The sequence below is a fragment of the Tauraco erythrolophus genome, chromosome Z (assembly GCF_009769465.1).
Source record: "Tauraco erythrolophus isolate bTauEry1 chromosome Z, bTauEry1.pri, whole genome shotgun sequence".
Taxonomy (NCBI): domain Eukaryota; kingdom Metazoa; phylum Chordata; class Aves; order Musophagiformes; family Musophagidae; genus Tauraco; species Tauraco erythrolophus.
In genome coordinates, this window is record NC_141496.1 from 32,885,857 (window position 1) to 32,909,867 (window position 24,011).

The 24,011-nt window shown below is 42.5% G+C and overlaps 1 protein-coding gene across 1 annotated transcript; it reads left to right on the top strand.

The window, feature by feature from the left end:
- The first annotated feature begins 5,233 nt into the window (after nucleotides 1-5,233).
- On the top strand, nucleotides 5,234-11,374 carry KCNV2 (potassium voltage-gated channel modifier subfamily V member 2). Its single transcript, XM_086629748.1, has 2 exons — nucleotides 5,234-6,673; nucleotides 11,099-11,374. Exons 1-2 carry the CDS (start codon nucleotides 5,234-5,236, stop codon nucleotides 11,372-11,374), a joined length of 1,716 nt encoding a protein of 571 aa, XP_086485874.1.
- The last annotated feature ends 12,637 nt before the right edge of the window (nucleotides 11,375-24,011 follow it).

A 24,011-nucleotide genomic window follows, 5' to 3' on the forward strand; every position in this document is an offset into this window, starting at 1 on the left:
TACATTTGATTCCTGCATCTAGATCAGCTGTAAAAACATTAAAGAACACTGGCCCTAAAATTGAGCCCTGAAGAACCCCAATGGTGACTGGCTGCCAGCCTGATACAAACCCATTTACTGTAACTCTTTGAGCCCAATCCATCAGCAATTGCTCATCCAATACATTATCAACTTGTGTAGCTGTGTGCTGGACATTTTGTTGAGAAGGATACTGTGAGAGATAGTATCAAAAGCTTTGCTAAAATCAAAAACCCCTACATCTCCTGGCTTCCCTTGGTCAACTAGATGGGTGACCTTGTTATAAAAGGAAATTAAGTTGGTTAAGCAGGACTTTCTCCTCGTAAACCTGTGTGTTGTCTTTCAAGCGTTTTTCAGTAACTCCCAGAATAACATTCTCCACAATTCTACTAGGCACTGAATTGACACTCAGTGGCCTGTAATTACCAGGGTCTTCCTTCTTACCCTTCTTGAATATTTGAACATTTTCCAGCTTCTGGCTGACTGGGACCTTTCCAGGCTTCCAGGACCATTGAAAAATAATGGAGAGAAATCCTGCCATAAGATTGGCCAGCTCTTTCAGGCCCTATTGGGCCTCATGGACTTAAGTGCATCCAGCAAGAGCAGCAAGTCTTGAACACGTTCAGAGTCAGCTGGGAGTTTATCATTTCCCCAGTTGTGGTCTTCCAATACAGGGCTCAGGGGGTCCCAGGGCCCATCATCAGTGTTGAAGACAGAGGCAAAGAAGGCATTAAATTTCTCTGCTTTGTCTATGTCCCTTTGTGAGGTGACCAAAATGATCAAGTAATGGACCAATGTTATCTCTGATCCTCCTTTTGCTTGACTTTTGACACTTTGGAATTGCCTGCTCCTGAGCGCTTAAGAGATGGCTCTTGAAAAGTGACCAGCATTCATGGATCCCAATAACTTCAAAAGCAGATTCCAAGGGGACCTTACTAACTAGCTCCTTCCACAGCCTGGAGTCTGCTCTTACCCATAAAGAAGATGTTATACAATTCTTATTAATGAGATATACGAAGATAAATCTGTGCCTGGCAAGATCATGGAGCAGATCCTCCTGGCGACTATGCTAAGGCACATAGAAAATAAGGAGGTGATTGGTGACAGCCAACATGGCTTCACTAAGGGCAAATCCTGCCTGACTAATTTGGTGGCCTTCTATGATGAGGTTACAGCATTGATGGATAGAGAAGAGTAACTGACATTGTCTACCTGGACTTGTCCAAAGCATTTGATACTGTCCCACATGACATCCTTATCTCTAAACTGGAAAGACATGGTTTTGATGGATGGACCACTCGGTGGATAAGGAATTGGCTGGATGGTTGCACTCAAAGAGTTGCGGTCAACAGTTCAATGTCCATGTGGAGGCCTGTGACGAGTGGTGTTCCTCAGGGGTCGGTACTGGGACCAGTGCTATTTAACATCTTTGTTGGAGACATGGACAGTGGGATTGAGTGCACCCTCAGCAAGTTTGCAGATGACACCAAGTTGTCTGGTGTTGTGGACACACTGGAGGGAAGGGATGCCATCCAGAGGGACCTTGACAGGCTGGAGAGATGGGCCTGTGAGAACCTCATGAAGTTCAACAAGGCCAAGTGCAAGGTCCTGCATGTGGGTCGGGGCAATCCCATGCACAAGTACAGGCTGGGCGGAGAATGGATTGAGAGCATCATGGAGGAAAAGGACTTGGGAGTGCTGGTGGATGAGAAGCTCAACATGAGCCAGCAATGTGCACTGGCAGCCCAGAAAGCCAACCATATCCTGGGTTGTATGAAAAGGAGCGTGGCCAGCAGGTCGAGGCAGGTGGTTCTGCCCCTCTACTCAACTCTCGTGAGACCCCACCTGGAATACTGTGTTGAGCTCTGGAGTCCCCAACACAAGAAGGACATAGAGCTACTGGAACGAGTCCAGAGGAGGGCCACAAAGATGATCCGAGGGCTGGAGCACCTCTGCTATGAAGATAGGCTGAGAGAGTTGGGGCTGTTCAGCCTGGAGAAGAGAAGGCTCCAGGGTGATCTTATATCAGCTTTCCAGTACCTGAAGGGGGCCTACAGGAAAGCTGGAGAGGGACTTTTTACAAGGGCGTGTAGTGATAGGACAAGGGGCAATCGATTTAAACTGAAAGAGGGGAGATTTTGGTTAGATATATGAAAGAAATTTTTCACTCAGAGGGTGGTGAGGCACTGAAACAAGTTGCCCAGAGAAGTTGTGGATGCCCCATCCTTGGCAGTGTTCAAGGCCAGGTTGGATGAGGCTTTGGGTAAGCTGGTGTAGTGGAGGGTTTCCCTGCCCATGGCAGGGGTATTGGAACTAGATGATCTTTAAGGTCCCTTCCAACCCTAACCATTCTATGATTCTACGATAAGCAACACACTGAATAAGGCAGCTAAAGAAAAAAAAGGTGGAGAAAAACGTCTTTTCTTGTCACTTCATTTTCTTATCTCTCTAGGCTGAGAGTCTAGCAGCTCAGAACCAAGTCTCACCCCAAAGTAAAGAACATAAATAAAGCAATTTTATTTTACCTACTTTGTCAGTTAGAGGCAAGTTTGAGAAGATTATACAAGGTGCGTGAAAGGTACATTCCCTAGAATATCTAGGTCAAAGCGATAAGTCTGAGCAGAAGTGAGGCCAGCGATTTTTCTTGCTTTGCTTAGTAGTGACGATCAAGGTCTTAGGCCAGGTGCATGGGTGTTGGCATCTGAGAGTCATGAAGTTCACTCTGTAGAAGCTCCTGCTACTGCCATACGGTATCAGAAATGATCTTTTGAGTAGTGAGCAGTAAACCTTACTGGATACTTCTCAGAAGTGAGACCAGGGAGCCGGATAAAAAGGAAAACAAAATGCTACAACAGAGACTGGCAAGAGAAATATGGTTATAGTCTACCCTCAATCCTGATTAAGAAACATTCAAAAATTTTAGATAATAAAATGATGGCGTTGCAAACTATGTTTTTTCTTATGTCTGAATCAGTTTGCTTAGGAGAAAGAAAGAGCCTTGAAATTGGACATTAATTTGCATTAAAGTTGCTAATAAGGAACTCATCATGGCATGGTTTAATGTTCAAAGCAAAATGCAAAGCAGATTCAGATCTGTAGTAAGGCACTAACAATCCCTATTAATAGGGGCCTCGTCTTTTTTGCATCAAGAAAACAAATGGGCAGTGGGGACAAATTCATGAAGCAAAACACTTTCAAGCACAGTTAAATATGAATTGCCAATAATCCAGGCCTTAAACAGCGTGACTTGAAGGAACCTTGAACTATCCAGTGTGGTGCACCTGTTAGGATGCAGCCTGTGAGCAAAAGTATTGAAAAATGCTTAGTAATGATGTCTTCCTGTTTGTCAAGAGCTAGTATCTACAAAAGCTACAACCAGGGGTAGGGAAAAGGGAAGAAAGAAGGGATGATTCTTATGGCAATAACAATGGTTTCACACGGGACAACACCAAAACAACAGTACTGGCATTTGCAGGTGCAAAACCATGAGATTAACGATACAAGAAGAGGAGCTTGAGGACAACCAAGGAAAAACACTGCTGCAGGGACTCTGGAATGCGCTGTCCCAGCAGCTTGTGTGAAAGAGTAGGGAGCTGCAAGTGGAATGCAGGCTACAGGATTGCAGACGGAAGGCCTTCCAGACCAGCGAGGGTGCTGCCAAACCCAGCAGTTTTCTTGTGCTTTGTGTCTTCCTTCATCAGCCTGGATACCGGTGGAATAACGAGCTGGTGTTAAGAAGCTGTAGCTCAGGGGCTGAGGGCATGCCGAAGGAGCCATCCCATTACTGTGCATATCCTCTGCTTTACAGCAGCTCCAGCTCAGTCGAAGTGCTCCCAGTGACAAGGGGCAGTAACCTGGCAGTCAGGATGCTTCTTATTACTGGAGGTGCTTGTGTCAACTCAACCAGAGCTGAGGATGAAAACTCCATCAAAACAAAGAGCAAGCATCTGTCCTGTCCTGCTAGGTACCTAGTATGGTTTTACACTATTAAACATGCCCTGCAAGAGAAACAAGAGTGGCTTTATTCTGTTTCTCAGCAGCTCATGAAGAATTTGAAGTGAAGCAGTGTGCTGGAAACCCCTTCACATCCCTGCCCTTCACTTACACTGTGACCAGAGGAGCACAAGACCCACGCTCCTATAGCACAGCCAAAGCTTCAGGCACAGACTGCGATTTTCCTCAGCCCATAAGCAGATGGAGGTGTTCTAACTGGGAAGAAAAAGGAATGATTTTTATTTACCAACCTTTGGAAAACATTTTAAGAGCTACTGTAGTGAATTCCTATCCATTATCTTATAGCAGCTTTCCAGTACTTAAAGGGGGCCCACAGGAAAGCTGGAGAGGGACTTTTTACAAGGGCATGTAGTGATAGGACAAGGGGCAACAGATTTAAACTGAAAGATGGCAGATTTAGATTAGATATAAAGAAGAAATTTTTCACTCAGAGGGTGGTGAGGCACTGGAAGAGGTTGCCCAGAGAAGCTGTAGATGCCGCATCCCTGGAAGTGTTCAAGGCCAGGTTGGATGAGGCTTTGGGCAACCTGGTGTAGTGGAGGGTTTCCCTGCCCATGGCAGGGGAGTTGGAACAAAATGATCTTTGAGGTCCCTTCCAACCCTAACCATTCTATGATTCTAAGATTATCTGCGTATCAACAATTCATTATTTTCATTCAGGAAGACTGACATGCTATACTCATGTACATGGCAGAAAACTGTAATGTTCTCTCTCTCTCCCTCTCTTTCCCCACCCTACCCCTCATACATTTTCGTTTTGAGATTATTCTTAATCTATATATACTTGAATTAGGAAAATGTACAGGGTTTATTAGCAACAAAATTTTAGGGTTTATTTTCCCCTACCAATTTTTCATAGATTTATGGATCCATAATCATTCGCGTCACAGCCTGAGGGAGATGAGGCTGGAACAGGATAATAGCCCTTAAATCCCCTTCTCTAAGCACTCAGATCTTCCCTGTCAGCAAGATTAAAACGGCCAACAGCAGTCTTCATGTGTCTATATCCCACACGGAGCTCTCACAACAACTGGAGTGGTGGCTGGCAGGGAGAAAAATGCAGAACCACTGCTGTGTGTGACACTACCGAGACAAAGAGAGAAGAAAACAGGATTGTCAGCCTTTGTAGTGTTGTAGAGGACTGGTGCTGATTCCTCGGTCAGGTGAACACAAAGAAGAGAGAAGAGTAAGAAAAAATAGTATGTTGCAGTTCAACATGCAGCGACAGTTTCCTTTCCTAACACATAAAGGCAGAGAGAGGGAAGCATCAAATGTCCTCCCGCAGCCCAACAAGGGAAAGGATAACGAAGGCATGCATGTAGACAAGCAGAGAAGCTTTTCTGCTACTGCTTCATTGAGCTCCCAGCCTCTACTGCTCCTTGGACCTGAGGGGAATTACAATTACTACGTGGACGATGAAGATGAAGAAGAGGAAGAGAAAGAACAAGGAAAATGGCCAAGCAGAGACACATTCGACGGAGAAAACAAGCCCTCGTCATCCATTCCTTGCTCCCCTGCCCTTTCCTCTGGAGGCCCAGCCAGGGCTTCCACTTCATCCGTGCTGAACATCAATGTCGGTGGCCAAAGCTACCGCCTCACCTACCAGGCAGTGTCCGTCTATCCCAAGACCCGCCTGGGCCGCCTGGCCACCTCCACGGACCGTCGCTGCCAGCTGGGGCTGTGCGATGACTACGCTGCCCAGGTAGATGAGTATTTCTTTGACCGGGACCCAGCTGTCTTCCAGCTGGTGTACAACTTCTACGCCTCGGGGGTGCTGCGCGTGCGAGATGAGCTGTGTCCCCGCAGCTTCCTGGAGGAGCTGAGCTACTGGGGCGTGCGGCTGAAATACACACCTCGCTGTTGCCGCATCTGCTTCGAGGAGCGCCGTGACGAGCTGAGCGAGCAGCTGAAGGTCCAGCGCGAGCTGCGCTCCCAGGCAGAGGCTCAGGAGAACGAGCAGCTCTTCCACCACATGCGTTACTATGGTCCGCAGCGCTGGCGCCTCTGGAACCTCATGGAGAAACCCTTCTCCTCTGTCACCGCCAAGGTGATGGCAGTGGCCTCCAGCTTCTTCGTGCTCATCTCTGTGGTGGCCTTGGCACTCAACACAGTGGAGGAGATGCAGCAGGTAGACTGGAAGAGCGGGGAGAGTCGGCCTGTCTTGGAGCACATTGAGACCCTGTGCATCGCGTTCTTCACTCTGGAGTACCTGCTGCGCTTGGTCTCTACCCCAGACCTGCGCCGCTTTGCCAGCAGCGCCCTCAATGCAGTAGACCTCATTGCAATCTTGCCCCTCTACCTGCAGCTGCTGCTCGAATGCTTTGCTGATGATGACCAGCCCCGAGGTCGAGGCTCTCAGCATGAGCACGATATCGAGAAGGTGGGACGGGTGGGCAAGGTGGGACAAGTGCTTCGCATCATGCGCCTCATGCGCATCTTCCGTATCCTCAAGCTGGCCCGTCACTCCACAGGGCTGCGTGCCTTTGGCTTTACCTTGCGCCAGTGCTACCAGCAGGTGGGCTGCCTTTTGCTCTTCATTGCCATGGGCATCTTCGCCTTCTCTGCCATGGTCTACACAGTGGAGCACGATGTCTCCAGTACCAACTTCACCAGCATCCCCCATGCTTGGTGGTGGGCTGCCGTAAGTAAACCTGCCTCACCTTACCGTGTAGCCAGAGACCCTCCCTCCCTCCCCCTCCCCTTCTTTGCCAGAGTCGCTGACAGTCTTGAAAACAGCAGGCTCGGATCAGTGAACATCTGCTCTGAATTCTGAGCTTACAGGACACATGCACTCACTCACGCACACACACACATGCACTCATTCACCTCTGTTGTAAGCTTAAATCGAGGCTTAATCAGGCAGACAGTGTTGAAATTCCCATCCGACTAAATGCAGACAGTACTTGCACTTTTAAAGAAGCAGGTAAAGAGACAGGAAAGAAAAGCATTTTCCCATTTAATCTCATCATTAGTGTTGCCAAAAAAAAGAACAACAAAAAGCAGGAAAAGAAAAAAAAGCTTGCATCAGGTTAGCTGGTTGCAGGAGGACACAGAATTTAATGCATGTGCTTTTTGCAGTTCTCCTGTGACCCATCATACAACTGCAAGATGATAAGACATAATTTATAAACCATAGTCTGATCACTCAAAACTTGCAAAGCCAAAGCTGTCCCAGAGCTCCAACTATTAAAAATGCATTAGGACCAACAGTTGTTTTACACACGAGATTGTCTTCTGTTCCGTAGGTGGCACACCTAAGGCGCATAACTGCACACACACAAAACATTGGCGGTTATGCTGTGGCAGACTTGCAGAGGAATAAATACCAAAAAAAAAGCAGAATGGCTCAAGGGGTTGATAATGGGATAAACTGCCTTCTACATCTAGGTCACTGGTTTGAATCCCACATCAGTCAGTACTGAGAGCTGGTTAATGTCACCTTGAATCTGTATTTGCAACCTCTGCCAGGAAGAGTGTGATTTTAGTCTCATCCCAAGCACTTGGAGTGAGGGTAACTGGCTGAGTTTCAGCTGACAAGCCTCAGAAATGAAGACAGAATGACCTCATTTCTAGAAAGTGCCACTGGGTTAGTGCTCTAAGGCATTTGGGCATGTCTTCTTGAGAGGTCTGAACTATCGCTGACCTGTACTACACTGTGTAATGTAGCGGGGTGTTTTTAAGGCAGCATTTCCTGGGCTGTTGGGTTCACATCTTTCAGGGCCATGAAGGTTTAACTGGGAACACAGAGCTGTGACAGTTTAAAGTCCTCCACCTTAGATAAATGTCTCCTGGCTCTCGCAATGTCCTGGTAGAACTGTTGCAGCACCCCAAACTTGGAATTCACCTCAAGGGTTTGAGAAGCAGGTCAGCTCCAGACTTGGATTGCATTAACATCCATGGGTGGACATACATTCACTTATAGAAGGCTAACCAATACTTCTCAAACCATTGTGAGACCAGAATGATAGTTATATCCTTCCAGGTGAGCTGTGAAGACAAAATAAACACTTCTGGGTTTATCAGGACTAGCAGACAATGGAGAGGGAGCTGCAGGCTGTAAGCAAATGCTTAACAATGTTCGTTCGCAAGTACGGCAGTTTCACAACTACCATTTTTACAGCAACTTTTTGGCAGGGAGGGTGGTGGTTTTATCAGTGGCACTGGGGAGAGGGGGAAGTTGATCCCTGCCTGTGCTGCTGCCTGCAGCATTTCAGAGCTGGAAAACAACGGCTCTGTTACGCAGCAGAAGATGTGTGTATCTACAGCGGCCCAGATCAGTTGCAGGTGCTAAGAGAAGGCAAAGAGCCTATATCTTGGCTGTCCATAACTCTAAGGCTTGTTCTAGCCTGTCATCATGTACATTTTGTTTTACAGCAGCTAATGCTGGCCTCCATAAATCCATGTTTATGGCAAAGGCCTCAGAGGCACTTCTGACCCCTAGGTCTGGCTATGGGTCTTCCCTGGGGAAGGAAGCCCATGCAAATGGACTGGAAAGGACTCATGCTGGTTAGTCAGCACAGGCAGCGGATGCACAAAGCTGTGTACAGGGCCCAGAGAACAGCAACCCCAACTCATCCAAGGTGACTTCTCCTGGCCAGCAGCCCTGGGAGCCCATGGCCTGGGCTTATGGTGTAGCGACAGCTGATGAGATGTGGTGGTTTCCCAAACACGTCTGTAGTGATTCAGTACATGGCAGAAAAACTAGCCCTACAGACACAGGTAGACATTCACGTATGCACGTGCATATGTACATGTGCTGAATATCCTTCAAGCTGGAGCATGGGAAAGAGGGGAAAAAATCAGTGAGTAAAGGAAAGGGTCCTGTAACCTTCACAGGTCATCTTTAAGTGATATACACAGATATAAAAAAAATTTGTGCTTCATATATCACTAGAATAAGGACATTGGCCTTATATTTTGTTTTCTGAATATGCAGGATATATGCAAAATCTTTACGACTCACTTCTGCAAGCTGGTGACACCGTCATCATTTAGATACTCCTAAGAAACCTATATGACTGACAACTTAAAAAATGCCTATTTAGCTGAACAAGTGTCTTCAAGAGAGGAGCTGTAGCATGCACATTGCAGTTCCAAGGCACAAAACTCTTTTTAAAGCCTATTCATTCTTTAAGAGTGAATGTTAAGATATCTGGATCACTCGAACTTCATTAAAATCCAACAGCATTCATGTTCTTACACACACGGAAGGAGAGGGATCCCTTCCAAACTCACAGGCAATGTAGAAGACTATGCCAGTGGAACAGAACCTTATCACAGGATAATGGTTTTGTCCTGGCTGGTAGAGATAAACATCTTGCCTTCATCTCCGTATTTATTTTTGGAGATATTTATCCTGTATTATCATTCAAATCCAGTGACTTAATTTCCATTAAACCAAGTGACTAATCCTTTTTATTCCACAGGAAGCACCAGGTGCATCCTACAAATGTGCTTACCCAGTGCTGTCTCATGTACCCTAATGCTTTCTTCATTTGAAATAACATTTTATTTAGCATGTTAGAGGATGGCAGGCTGCACACTGTGACCTTCCAAAGACTTATTTCAGTGCTAAAGCCACAAGGGTGGCTTACAGTGAAGTTCTACTGCCTACAGTTTATTTCTGCCAAAGTTTTAGATTACCATTTCACAAATACACAGAGTGTTGATACACTGGGAAAAAATTAAATCAAATTTATTGGCTGAAAAACATCCCTTGAACAGACTAGGAAGTGCCAGATGGCAGAAGCCTGCAAGTTTTACAGAGAAAAACAAGTTATATTTCTGAAATGTAAAAATTATAAACAATTAAGATGTGTGCAGTGGAAGTATATAAATTAGGAGTTATTTTATGCAGACTGTTTGGGAGTACATAATTCATATGTTACATCTCCACAAGAAAACATTCACGAATTTTTGAAGCTCAGTTTTACAAAGAAAGTATTGTAGGGCATGGTATAGTACTGCACCCGTATAAAACACAGTTTCTTCATACATACGCGGGCTAAAAAAGGGAAAATGCTGACAGCAGAGAAGAAAAAAGTCTGTGAAATTATGTAGACAATGTGATGGCAAGATGTAGAGATTTGTGTAAAGTGGAAATACTAAATTACATCACTCCCACCAAAAAAAAAAAAAAAAAACCCAAACCAAACCAAGCCAAACAACACAACATTTGAAACAACTTCCAAACCCTTATTCAAAGGGGAATTCAGCAAAAATTTCCCACCTGTGTACCTCTCAACTTAAACAAACAAAAAATATTCCCTACTGAAGGCGCACATACATCATGGTTTTGTAACCTCTGACATACCGCTGAGCAGGAAGATCAAACAATTCATCACTATAAATATATATGTTGCGAGCATACACTACGAACAAAAACTTCCAAGCAACAGAGAAACATATTTGTTTTTTCCGCAACTCCTTGTAGGTGTGTAACCATTAAAGGGAAATTTTGTCTAGAAACTCCAAAGTCCTGGTCACTTCTTACTATAGTGCAAACATTATAAAAATTTGTTTCACAATTAGCTGAAGCTTTTCACATGTTTTTCAATAGTTCCTAAAACATATATGACAAACAAAGGTAATACTCAAAGTACAACCCACAGAATAAGTCCCAAAACACCAGTGTTTATAAGCACTCTGGATTTAGACACAGGGCATCTGTTCCAAGTGACATGATGAGGGAGCAGGGCTGCAGTCACCACTGGATTTGCACAGTCAGGGAGCTATCTCTATCTGCTCACTGCAGCTGAGCAAACCCACCTTATGGACAGTCTGATGTGGAAATTGTTTGGAAATTCCCTCTGCAGGACAAAGCTTTTAAAAATCCTCCTGAATGCTGTCGAACTGCACTGTTATCTTTCTTTACTGCATGAGAGGGATTTTTTTTTAATTAGGGATTTTTGCGTAAGATGGATGGTACAGAGAAAAAGGCAGCAGAGAGTATTTTAGATTTATGATGCAAAGTGCAAAAAGGGTAACTTTAAAATTGTCTCTGATCCCTGAACATATCTGTTGGTATGCTTCTCAGTTAATAAGCTGCATGTTGGTTTGCCTGTAGGTCAGCATTTCTACAGTGGGATACGGAGACATGTGCCCAGAAACTCACCTCGGCCGCCTGTTTGCTTTCCTCTGCATTGCGTTTGGAATAATCCTGAACGGCATGCCCATCTCCATTCTCTACAACAAGTTCTCAGACTATTACAGCAAGCTGAAGGCCTACGAGTACACGGCTCTCAAGAAAGAAAGGGGGAAAGTGGACTTCACACGGAGAGCCATGAAGAAAATATCTGAATGCTGCGGAGAAGGTGCAACACACTCCTTGTCACAGCACTGAAACCATTTGTGGGTATCGGGAGGAAACAGAGAAGCCGAAGAAGAAAGAAGAAAAACAGATCAGCAAAGCTAACTGAAGATAAACTGAAAAAAAGTGGATGGTGAAACGTGTTGTGATGAGGTTTGTTTTCAAAAGAAAAAAGGCTGAGACTACAACAGATTTTTTTTTTTTTTTTGCTTTGCTAGGCTGTGAGCCGCACTTAAATGCTTATCAATTATCCAGAATTATATTCTTCACATTAACCACCCAGAAAATCTGAATTAGACTCACATGAAGATGTAAACCCCTGCTACTGATTAGACTCACAATAAAGACCCACCACAGTCAAAACAAAGGAAAACAAATTGCTGCAATAAGGGTCAGTCACCTCACTGCTGTCAAGGCAGTCTCAAAAATTATACAAATATAATACCTAATATACTGACTGCATTGCTGAAATTGGTTTTGCACCAGCTTTCAAAACCAGGAAAACAGCCTAGAGTGTTTACCTGAATATTAGCAGCATCTATACTCCTTAAGCTTTCAGCTTCTGTTTCCACTGTCAGATAGCTATGCTTCACTGTTCCAATTTTATTTTTCAAATGCAGCCCTGCAAATGATTCCCATTTTCATACCCAGGCAAGCAAGACACTGCTTTTTGTATTTCCCTCACCACCACCTCCATAATCGTCTTTCATTATCCTAAGAACTAGTAAGAAGTCTGGTGTGTAAGTTGATAAATATAATTGATCAATTTTGAAAACATTTCCAAACAAAACCTTCTTTAGGTATAGGATTAAGTAATAAACTAAATTGATTTTACAGCATTTAACATCTCTACTTATTGAATTGTTAGAATAATAATAGGCCCGTTGCAGGGCATAAGTGTTAAAGCAGCTTTTAGAAAAACAATAATCAAATGAAACATGTCATGGATAATATCTCATATAGACTTTTCATACAAAGGAATTTATCAAGCACTTATCCATAACCAATTCTAAATATAATTTAAAGTCAAGATACTTTGTCTGGTACATACAGCCACTAAGGACACAACTCTGACACCTTCGCTCACTCCTAGTAGTACCTCACTTCCTAAGATTACTGAGCCTTCTTGCACAGCTGGATGCAATTTCTCTTGTATCAGAAACTCACTCCCAAACCTATGCAACAAATAACAATGACAGCAATTAAATGGAATCAGTTTCAAGTACTGGTTCGCAGCAAATCAGGAGTATTCTTTTTATGTAAAAGTAGTCGTACCAGTTTAGAAATAGTAATCTGAATAACAAATCTGAAAGAATAGTTATTTTATTGATACTCAAATAGCATTAAAAAAGGATAATAAAGAGCAGCAATGGTAGCAGTCACTGATATGACCACGGCTGTTATTCAGTAGCACTCTTGCTGCAAAACAGCCCGATGGCAGAGACAGATTTTAGAGTTCTTGAACTCTCACATTGTGTCTGTGCTGCCCTGCTGAATGCAGATGGCTGCATTCAAAGCTCAGAGCCACACTGGAGTGAGGCTCATTCTTGGGACAGCTGAGGGTGAGAAAGTTCATTAATTTTACCACATTCATGCAAATTGTGTCAAGCTAGGGACATTTCTCCTTTCAACTGTGAGAAGATAATTAGTAACCAAGTTGCTCTTCTCATTCTCTACCTCCAGACAAACATATCATAAGCCCATCTGTCATTTTGTTCTTTAGGAACGACAGTCAGAACATTGTGTGCTGATCAGCTCTGTTAAAAGCTAAACCATGTCTTTAAGGCACAGCTGAGCCCTGGGAGTTGAATGTGATAGATGTTTGCTGTTCTGGACTGCACACAATACAGCAGGCACAATCCTGGCACTCACTGAGAAGAATAGCTTCTTTACTTTGGCTCTAGGGATGGTATGAATTTGCATTGCCTTTCTGCACAGCAACAACAGGACGAAGAACTTCTTGAAATCATGGGATGCCTCTCTCTTAGACCCCCCACTGCAGTGCAGTGAAGTGGCAGATTACAAACATGCAAAAACACAACTGTGCTTTATTTTCAACATGCAGCTTGGGTTAGATTCATTAAGAGGACTTAAATGTTGGTGATTACCCAACTTTTCAAGATACAGAACATCCCACATGAACTTCCCTGTCTGAAGGAACCACTACTTGCATGTACCATGCAGATGCTCAGCCTTGCCTGGCAAGCTCAGCAGCTTTTTGCCACCTAGAGAAATTCAGGCCCTGAGGACTTACTCTGCTGAGGCTGGACTTCCTTGTAGCCTCAGACTTGACACAAATCACCAGCCTCATTTTCCACCTGGCTTGTCTCGCGTGCAGGATCCATTCAAGCAGATGTTCTTCAAGACACGTAAGGTAATAGGCTTTCCACACAAAACACGCAGGAGGAAAAGGATTGTTCTCTCTTTTAATCAGGAGTCAGAACTGAATGTCCTTAGCGAACGCTTTCCTATCGGTTCGACGAGATTTTAATGCACAAGTCCCATAGTACTGCTCTAACGGTTCAAATACAGTTTGGAGTGGGTCTTTCCCACCCCTCTAGCTGAAGTTGTTCCACTTCGTGCGAAGTAAATAATGACCCACCAGGTGGCAGAAAGACAGTTTGCAGCACTCGACTGGGTGGAAAGGTGTGTGGCACAGGCTCTTCTTCAATAAAGAGTTATTAAAGTACCCTGACCAAGCAGTGGTCTTCCCAAACACTCACTCTCCTTTGGCCCAAGCAATCTTTGGTTGAAGGATTTAGTCTGGAAGAACTCCAGACTCACTGCAGCCACATGAAGACAAAACTCTCATAGTACTCTACTGGCTGCTGGTCATGGGTTGAAATACTTCCTGACAGAGAGAAGACCAATTTCTGTCCCGTCAGGAGAAGATAACATTGTAACCAGTACCATCAGGTCCCATCTGGGTGCTCTGAACGCCGAGCCCATCACACCTTGGGCACCTTGGATACCTAGCAGCTGCCTCACTCTTCTTTCTCGGCGCGCTTTTCCCCCTCATCCCTCCACCATTCAGTCCCACCATCTCGCTGATGGCAGCTTTGGTATCTTTTTGAGTCCTGTGTGCACTGACTCCACACGTAAGTGTGACAGTCTGAGGGAGCAGGGTTAGACACTCGATGGACCTAGCTGAACTTAGAGAGCTCTGACTAACGCTAGAACTGACACAAGATACATGGTCAAAGCGTGCAGTCTGGAGGACAGCCCTCTGGCAACTGCCACACAAAATATTAAGCAGAAGACGACACAAAGTTGCTGTTTTTCTGTTTTGTAATGCCAGGCTCGCCTGCCCTGCTGCATTCAGCAGGTGAATATATCCTTAGCGGAGGAAGGCATTTTTCAGCAAACTGGAAGTTAGTGTTTGGGGTTTTTTTTCCTCAATCAGAGATTCATCATTTTCTTCTCTGGATTTGCTTATGCAGATTTCTACATTGTGGTTTAACTAATCTTATTTTAGGCGTGACAAGTGTAAGTAAGTTTGTGTGTTTCAATAGGAAGACTATGCATAAAGTTGAGGTACCACTATACTGGCCAGATGTTTCCCTGAATGCCCAAAGCTCTGACAGTACTAGCATTTTCTGCGGATGGCTGCTAGCAAGATCTTCCCATAAGGTCCTCTCCTCCTGTGAAAGCCTGTCTGAGGCTCATAACGTACAAAGAGAACCTCCAGCCAGCTCAGAGGAAGGAAGGAATTCGTATTCCTACAGAAGAAACTTCTGACAACCTGCAGAAGGCTGTGCAAACCTGTATTGGTTGGTTTTGAAATAGTATGCTGTGGCTTTGCTATTTTTTCCTTGACACAATGGTTTGTTCTGAGATGAACCCTCGGTTAATTTATTCTGCCACATCCACTAAGGCTTTCAGGGGCATCATCACTGTCCCTAGATTACTCAAATGAAACAGTCAAATCGTACACGATAACATCAAAAAATAACACGAGAGCCATGATTGTCTTGGTTACTTGAATGCCACAGGGCTTCAACAATCAGAAAATTTCAGAATAACCACATCAACGGAAAATATGCTTAAACACAACAAAGATGGGCAATACTATCAAAGCCATAGTAGGTAGGGCATAGCTAAGGTTTTGGGGAAACAGAGTGGAGGATTCTCAAACCACTGAGAAATTAGAAACCTCTCCGAATGTGGCCATGCTAAAGTCTTCTACTTTAACTAATTGCAGACATTAATGAGCCCCAGAGGGAGAAGGAAAATATGTTCTATCATTATATTTCACTACAGACTTAGCAAACGTATTGTCTCTGGTAGACAAAGAAACAGTCAGTTTATCTGGATGGCGTGGCTTCATTTTAGGACAACTAAGTGTTGTTCCTTGCACTATGTAGGTGTGCAAATTATTGAAAAAAAAGAAAGAAAAAAGAAAGAAAGAAAGAAAAAAGAAAGAGAAAATTAAGGGGAAAAGAGAGAAAATTAAGGAAAAAAGAAGGGGGCAAAGAAGGGGGCAAAGAAGGGGAAAAAGAAGGGGAAAAAGAAGGGGAAAAAGAAGGGGAAAAAGAAGGGGAAAGAAAAAAGAGAAAAGAAAAAGAGAAAAATAGGGTGGGGTGATAGAAATCTAAAGAGTCAGAGACACAAGACAGTGGAAAGAATTCCAATTAGAATATGCTTTAGCACAAATCCTTGTCTTAGAAGAACATCACTTTTTCAATTCTATTCAGCAGCTGTTTGCTTTTCTCATTCAGAAAGATAGCACTTAAAGGGGTAGCTACAGCAAGCCACAGATTAATAGGCATCTGGTGCTATTCCCAGGCTTCTAAGGCAAATTGTAATATTCCATCTTCAAATATGTATAATTTTAAAAATTACAAACTAGGTATACTTCAAAGTTTTGGGGATTATCAAAAAGCCTAGGAAGGAAAAACTACCTCCATGCTTAAAAAATTAGCTTAAACTGTTTAGAACATTCCGTTTTTATGTTATGTAAAAATATTTGATTCATGCTTATCTGCTATTTACAAAACCTTTATTAACCTCTTTATTCAGTGGTGGAGAAATTACACGGCATTTGACTGTAATCCAGCTCTTTTACTTGTATTGAAACAGGGAAAGGTCAGAGGTACTAGCTTTTTATGTGCTTAGGTAATTTAATGGAAATATGCTGAGAAAAATTAAAGCATTCTACAGGTAGTTCCTGAGATAGAGAATATCAAGGTTTTTAAATAAAACTTGTCACAGTCTAATTCTACTCTATAAAATGACTCCTTACTGTTATTCTAACTTCCAAAGCAGATTTGCTCCTTTTATAAGGAAAAGCATTTGCCCCCTATTAATAACCAGATAAACAAGTACCATACTTGCAAGTCAGTCTTTTGCTTCTGCTAATAACTGTCTTCGGGCCACCACGTACCCGTGCAACATGATTTCCTTTGCTGGTTCTGGTGGAGGAAACTGCCCAAAAAGCATTTCTACCACCAGCTGGCAAAGAGAAAGCAGAACCTGCTTTGGCCGCATGGCTAAAACCAGCTGGCACCGTTGCTGAAAATGTCTGTCTGCAGAGGAACTTTTCAATACCCACCTAAGAACAGCCTTGCTCAGTAGGACACTTAGACTTTTTTTTTTTTTTGTTACCAAAAACTCCATATGGAGCCGAAGGAATGGACTACAGATGAATGCAACAGCCCACCCGTAACAGAAAGGCTGGGCTCTGAGGTGGAGTCTTTGTGACGGAGCCCTGGCATAAGCCGGATCCACACTGACATCAAAGGGACTCCATTCTGCTCAAGTCTGCTCCAGCCAAGTCTTGTGGGTCAGGCTGGTCTGACTTCCAAATATCTTAACATCCAAACATTTCGTTTGGGTAAACAAACAGAAAAAAAAAACAACAGCGAAACTCAAATTAAACCAAAACAACTAATGAAAAAACAAAACAACCACCAAGAAACCACCAAATTCCAGAAATCAAATTCAGGAAATCTCACACAGATTGCTGTGATAGCGGGCAGCAACGCCCCGTAAGAAAGGGCAAGGCAGCTGGATCTGCTTCGGGAAAATGCAGTCCCTTGCATGAAAAATTGTTCACTGCTGCCGCCCAGAGGTTACAGGATGCCAGATTCCCCTTTTCCTTAAAAATATGAGTGCCTGCTACCTGCTACGTTAAGTAGCTCTGCTGCATCTTCTTCAGCTACAGAGCCTGGAGTCCTGTAAGAGTGTTACAATAACGTAAAATTTAATCTGTACTGCAAAATCTGTATTACGATCACTATAGACGAAATGAATGTTCAATCTAATGCTGCATTAATTACACTGAAGATTAATTTCCCCATTCCTTTTGTTTCTTAAAGTCAGCTCCAATGCCTAAAATGTTGCCCAAAAGTCACTACTACAAAAAGAGTAGTGATTCTAGGCAGATCTGGACAATGTCATGATACGTTTAATACTCAGTCTGCACGTTTCTACAACAGTTTAAGCAAACAAAAACGTCATCACTGAACACCAGAAAGTAAGTCAGGGAACATGAAAGTTCAAGATAAAGTTACTTTAACTGTACATTGAATGGATTGTTCTAGGTGAATAGGGAGTATTGTCTAGGCTTTTACTGACAGGATTTAACATAAGCAATCAAAACATAGGTCTCAACCAATTGCCATTCCTCTTTGAGGCACGGCAGGCTTAAAATAACACTCATTTTCTGGGTGTTATTTTTCCACACAGTATAACGCACATTCCTCTAAATCTCCATGCACTGAAGAGCAAACGGTGCTATTTTATACACAAATTTGAAATACAAGTTTGATCATGCAGCTCAGCCAACCTAAAAGATCAATTTTATCCCTGCAAAGGGAAGGTCTGCTCCTGACTAATATCAGAATTCTCACTGCCTCGCCATGCAACGCTGCTGCTTAGCTTGTGCTCTGGTGTTCAGGCAGGTCCCCCTTTGTTTAGTGAATCTTACTAGCTCACTAATAGAAATTAATTCAACACCACCACACACAAATCTCTAACTGGTTTGTAAACTGAATCAGCTCAGTGGACAGCCTGACAAAAGCCAGAGCTGCCATAAGGAAAGCGATGCAGCACCTTCTGTTCAGAAGACACTACTCACTCACGTTGCAGCAGACAAGCTGCTGGATTCAAAATCCTATTTACTAGATCAGCTGAGGGACTGGAGGAGAAGAAAGACATGCAAGGTTTTAAGCCCACTGTTCCTGCTTTACCTCTTTCCAAAGGCCTCCACTACTCTCACGCAGCTGTAATATCACTACGACACTTGCATCGTTCCACTGCACTTTGCTTTGGCATTGCTTTCCAAAGGCATCTTTCCTTCTGCAACAAGTTCTTTTCCCCCAATCCCTCCCCTTTTGGAAATCTGCAGATACCTGCTTGGTTGCAGCTTTAGTTTATCCGTATGGCACGGGAGGCCACTTCCTTTTAGGCCTGCCTTCTCCCTGTGTTTCTCTGCACAGATTCGTCACCTCCACTCTTCATTCAAATTCTACCACAAAATTCACCTTTTGAACAAGTCGGATCCACTTTCTGTGACACAGCTCACCCTTGCAGATGCAGATGCAAGTAAGTGCGGTTTAATGAAAATTAATTGCTTACCTTGTTTCATTTGCACAAAAAAAACCCAACCAACTTTAAACAGGAAACCAGTCAAAACCAACAGCAACAAAAGAAAGCTTCCCAGGTGTTGTGACCCGGTGCAAGTTACTTGTTGGAAAGCAAAGCCCTCACATTACAGCACTTGCAGTCTGAGCAGCATCACACGGCCTGTGAGCAGACACATTTTCCACCTTTCATGCACCATGCCAAGATTAAAGGACAAAGCATGCCCAACAGCAGACAACAGGCGATTTGAGATGCCCTGTTACGGTGCTTATTCCATTTGCTCTGTCAGTAACTCCGTTCATCTCAAGGGCTGCTTCCAACATGCACTTCCTAACACCCAAGCAGCAAACTAAAGAGGCAAATGCTCAGAAGCTGAATCATCTCCTGTGAAAGCAAAGGTCCTCCAACTTGGGTGTGATGCTGGAAATACAATGTTATGCTTGGCATCTGTCACTGATGAAGACATTTTAAGCGGAAATCACTGGAGTTGCATGGAGGCTGTTGAGAAGCACCAACTCTGGAAGGCAGACCCCAGTACCTCTCTCGTGCCTGGGCCTTGGCTAATAAAATACCATGAAATTTGACATGTAAAATTGCCAGTTCAACCATTTTTAATTCTTTTGAAGAGAAATCATTCAGACAATTCTCAAACATCTCTTTAAATTGATACTGCCTGTTCTTTTCACTGCCTACTATCAAAAGACTTCGAATTTGCAACAGGTTTTAAATATTTTACCTCTTCAGATAAATAGAGAAAAAACAGAAAAAAATGCTTAAGCGGAAAAATCGGTGGCACCAATTTGTGAAACAGCCTCTGAAAGCATTTCAACCATAAGAATGATTTTGACGGCCATGAAAACTGGTGCTATCACCATGCCACAAAGATGACTTAATAGCAGGCATTGTGACAACTGATCTTTTTCATCTAAACACTCACTGGGAGCAGAAACTTCAACATATTGAACCAGTTTTCATATTCACTTATTACCTTTTAAAAAAAAAAAAGTTTTATCAGGAATGCTTATAAATCAGTACATCTTTAAAATGAAAAGCCTTAGTATTTTTTTTTTTGCCCCACAAGTATCTTATTTACAGAGAAAAACCTGATGACTTCTTAGTTCAACGCTTCTAGCACCTGTTCGTATATGCCTGTATACCCAGAGCTCCTGTCAGCTCCCTCCCATATGCTTTTTATGACTGTCCCACTATTCTAATAAATCTAGTTAGCACAGGCTGACAAGATACAGCAATTGCAGGCAGAAGCAGCTGTAGAGAAGACAGGGCAAATTACAGAATCTGTAAGGTTTTTGTAAAGCGACTTGTAAGGCACATTCTGACTGAAAGAGCATAAAAATCCAACAATTATACCATCTTCCATGACAGCAGATGACAAGATGACTAAACCTACTGCAACTAGTATGGCCCTCGACAAAACTTTAAATACATGCCTATTGCATGAGAAAAATGACAAAGATATATAATGTTAAATTTGGCATATGTAAGGAATTACTGCAGCTTATAACTAAGATTGAGTTTACCTAGCATATTTTTCCAGTTTTCCAGCCATCAGTGGCTTTCCCTTTCCTCAGTCCCTCTCCATAGTACAGCTTGTAAATGATACTGTATTTGCTTGCTACTTTGGATGCTAAAGCAAACTGGGTGAGGGCCTTTGCATTTTAAAAGTAAAAACCATGTCAAGGAAAGTATGCACTGCTGAAATATGCAGTTTCAGGGATTGGAGAAAAGGTGGAGAAAACAGTATGATACATTCATACTTCTTAAATAGCAATCCTTCCCAGTAATGCTTGTTTCTCTTTACTAGATGGTTAGTACAATGGCATCTACCATTAGCAAATCTGGAAAAAGGTTACATATTGCAAAGTCCAGGGTGTCAAGGCAAGACATAGGAAAAAAAAAACAAAAGGCTTTGAACAAAAAAAAAAAGTTAACAGCGAAAGAAAGTGCCACTTACAGAATGGAGCATGTAAGGGAGCAACTCGATACAAGAGCTTTAAACCCCAAGCAGAAAACAGGGGAAAAGCGCTGCAAGAATAACATTAGTTAGTGTAAATGAACTGTTGCGTTTTCATAAAGCAGCTGAGGAATGCTATGCACACTAGTGAGGAAAAGGGGATGGGTTTTGACAATGATCTTGAACTTGATTAAGCAAACTCTCTAATTGACACTAAAGATTTCTTCCAAGAAGTCAGAAGGAAATGTGTCTTGATTAACGCAATGTAGCCTTACATTAATCTGTTTTAAAGATGCAAGAAAATAAAAAAACTTACTTTTAATATTTGATTAGTACCATTTTAAATTTTTTTAGACATACCACAGGAACAGTGAGAACACTTATGCAGAAACTCTTATGTACCAAGTGGTGTGCATACGTGGACATGGCCTTGTGTCCACTCTGACAAGTCTACAACCCAACTAGACAAGAGATGGACAGGATTTAAGAAAGAAAATCTCACAGCTAATGGGTCACAGTCTGCCTACAATGTGTATATTGTCCCAAAACATTCCTCCTTTTTTCCCAGCTACTTCAATCATTCTGTATTTTAGGCGGACCACACTTTGCCCTCAGTTCTGCACTCAGAAACAGGAACCTCAGAGCCACTGTATACATTTCTGCTTTGAAGAAAAGGTAAGTTGGTGGAGTCAGTGGCAAAGCAAAACACTGCTTGTTCTTGGTAGCTCCTGCTGTCAACAGCAAAGGAGAAAGCTGGTCCTTTTGTACCTTAAACCAAGAGGATACAAGTTTCAACGGTAACCTTCCAAGGTAACGGGAAATACACTACTGCACACTAATACACACCATTACGAAGGTAATGGGTCCCCTGTTTTCTAAGAACCAAAAATAAAATAATCACCACCTTTTCTGTCTTAGACTGTCCTAACATTCACAGTCATTAAACGTTGGCTGTTCACCCTCCAGCTTCTGCTAGGTAAAGTCAGAGGTGTTGGCTCCGGATGGCCAAGGGGTCACTTCACCTCTGGATGACAGCTTTAGAACAGAAGCCCAAGAATTCCTGAGACAGCCTCTCTTCTAAGCGAGTGGCACAGACACAGATACTTACTTGCTGCACTTGCATTTCCATTGTTTCCTTGGCAATAAAAAAAAAAAATACTGCTAGCTATATTTGAGCAGTTTGGATAATGTAAAGTAGGCTGAAGTCCTTGCCAAGCACATTTCAAACAAAAGAAAAATGACACACTGAAAAAAATACTTTTGCTTAAGAGTCATTCAAATTATTTCTCTCTCAGCTTTCACAGTCACAGACAGACTGGCAGCAGACTGGGACAGAAATGGCACTGCATCCAACCAACTTCTTCAGTGGGAAAAATGAGTCCACTCTGTGGAGTACCTTAATCCACTGAAACAGTCTTGAGTACGACTTGAGAACCCCCCATTACCTCCTTTCCCTCTCCTTCCATTACATTATTTCAGAATTTGGTTTCAAATAACATTAAGGACATACCTTGACAGTAAAATTTATGTTCTATCCCTGACAGGAAAATAGTGGCATCTTTAGCATAACCTTAACTAATGTCTACTTAATCAAGAGTGGCGTTTATCAAACTGTGGTAAGGAAAATTAGAAGTCAAATTACTACACGTAATTTGAAATAAATCACATACGCAGTCCCAAAAATGCAAATGAACTGCCTGACAGACATCCAGTTTAGGAAACCGGAGTTAGAGCACATAACCAAAGCATCAGATCGATCCACGTAAGCAGGCGTTCTTACACAGCTTTTTGTTATTTGGTTTATTAGCATCTATCTTTAGCTACGACTTACTTTCACTGCCTCCTTTAATTCTCTTTATTGGAAATACATCTGTCCCAGGTTCTACGCATTATTTTATTCCCCTCAAGAACCTGAAAATTGAGAAGGGCTGTATCAGATATTTTTTCTCTCACTGTTTCACTAATTCAGTCACAGATCTGTTGCATGTTTCATTCAGGTCGAGGTTTTTTGGCAGAAATAGACTGCTGTATGAACAGTTCACTACAGTTTAAATTCATTATCTGTTGCTAATTAAAATGATCTGTTTTACTGTCGCAAAAGAAAATCCTGTTACAGAATCTAATGAGCTGCAACCTTCAGTAACTGAGAGGATATGTTTACAAGCATGAACACTTGTTCAGTGCCAATTAGGTCTAATTGGGATTAACCTTTAAGTATTTATTACTATTCACAAGCTTACGTGGAATTAGAGGGAAGCACAGTCAGCAAAGTATCAGTAAATCAACAGATACAAACAATGTTAGAAACACTTCTAACTATACCATTCACATACTGCCTTAATTAAGCTTAGTAAACTATGAATTAGACTTATGATTTTTTAAAAAAACTGCCTATTCAGGTATCGTAATATTTTTATACTAAAAAAATGTTCCTCCTAGACAGGACCTGTGAGAAGCATGGGACTGTTACATCTAAATAAATAATGTATTTCATTGCTTTGGATAAACAATTTGTACTTAAACATGCACATCTAGAAAAGATACTTAACAATTCCTGCACCTGTATCCATAAAAGTGCTCCCTAAGAATCAGAGCATTTTAACTCATGCTAAGCATGCAAGTCTGAGCCTCAAACTGGGTAATCTGATTTTCATGGGTGCTCCCGATGGACTATAGGAGTTGTAGATCATCATGACCTCTGACAATAAAGTCGGTCATTTAGGAGACTGATTTGAAGCACGTAACATACAGAAACTTAAGCCAGTTTACTTAACCACTGGTACTTCCAACTAGTTGCGTTGTACTTTATGCTGAGGAAGCTGATGGCTGTCTGCTACTAAAAACGGAGCCATATCGTATCAGACTAAGAAAACAGTAGAGTGACTTCTACAGCTGGAGATAGAATTCATTTGGTCCTTTGGATCAGTCTATCATCATGGCATTAACAACCATCAGGGTATTTTATGAATGCCTTACCAAGAAAGTTTTGGGGGTTTTTTTTGGTTTGTTTTTTTTTTTCCTTCCCTTTGCTTAAAGTGAGAAAATAAAATATTGGCTTGATTTTTATAGATCAAAATAGAGTACAGTAGAAATCAATAGGATATCTGTTTGATA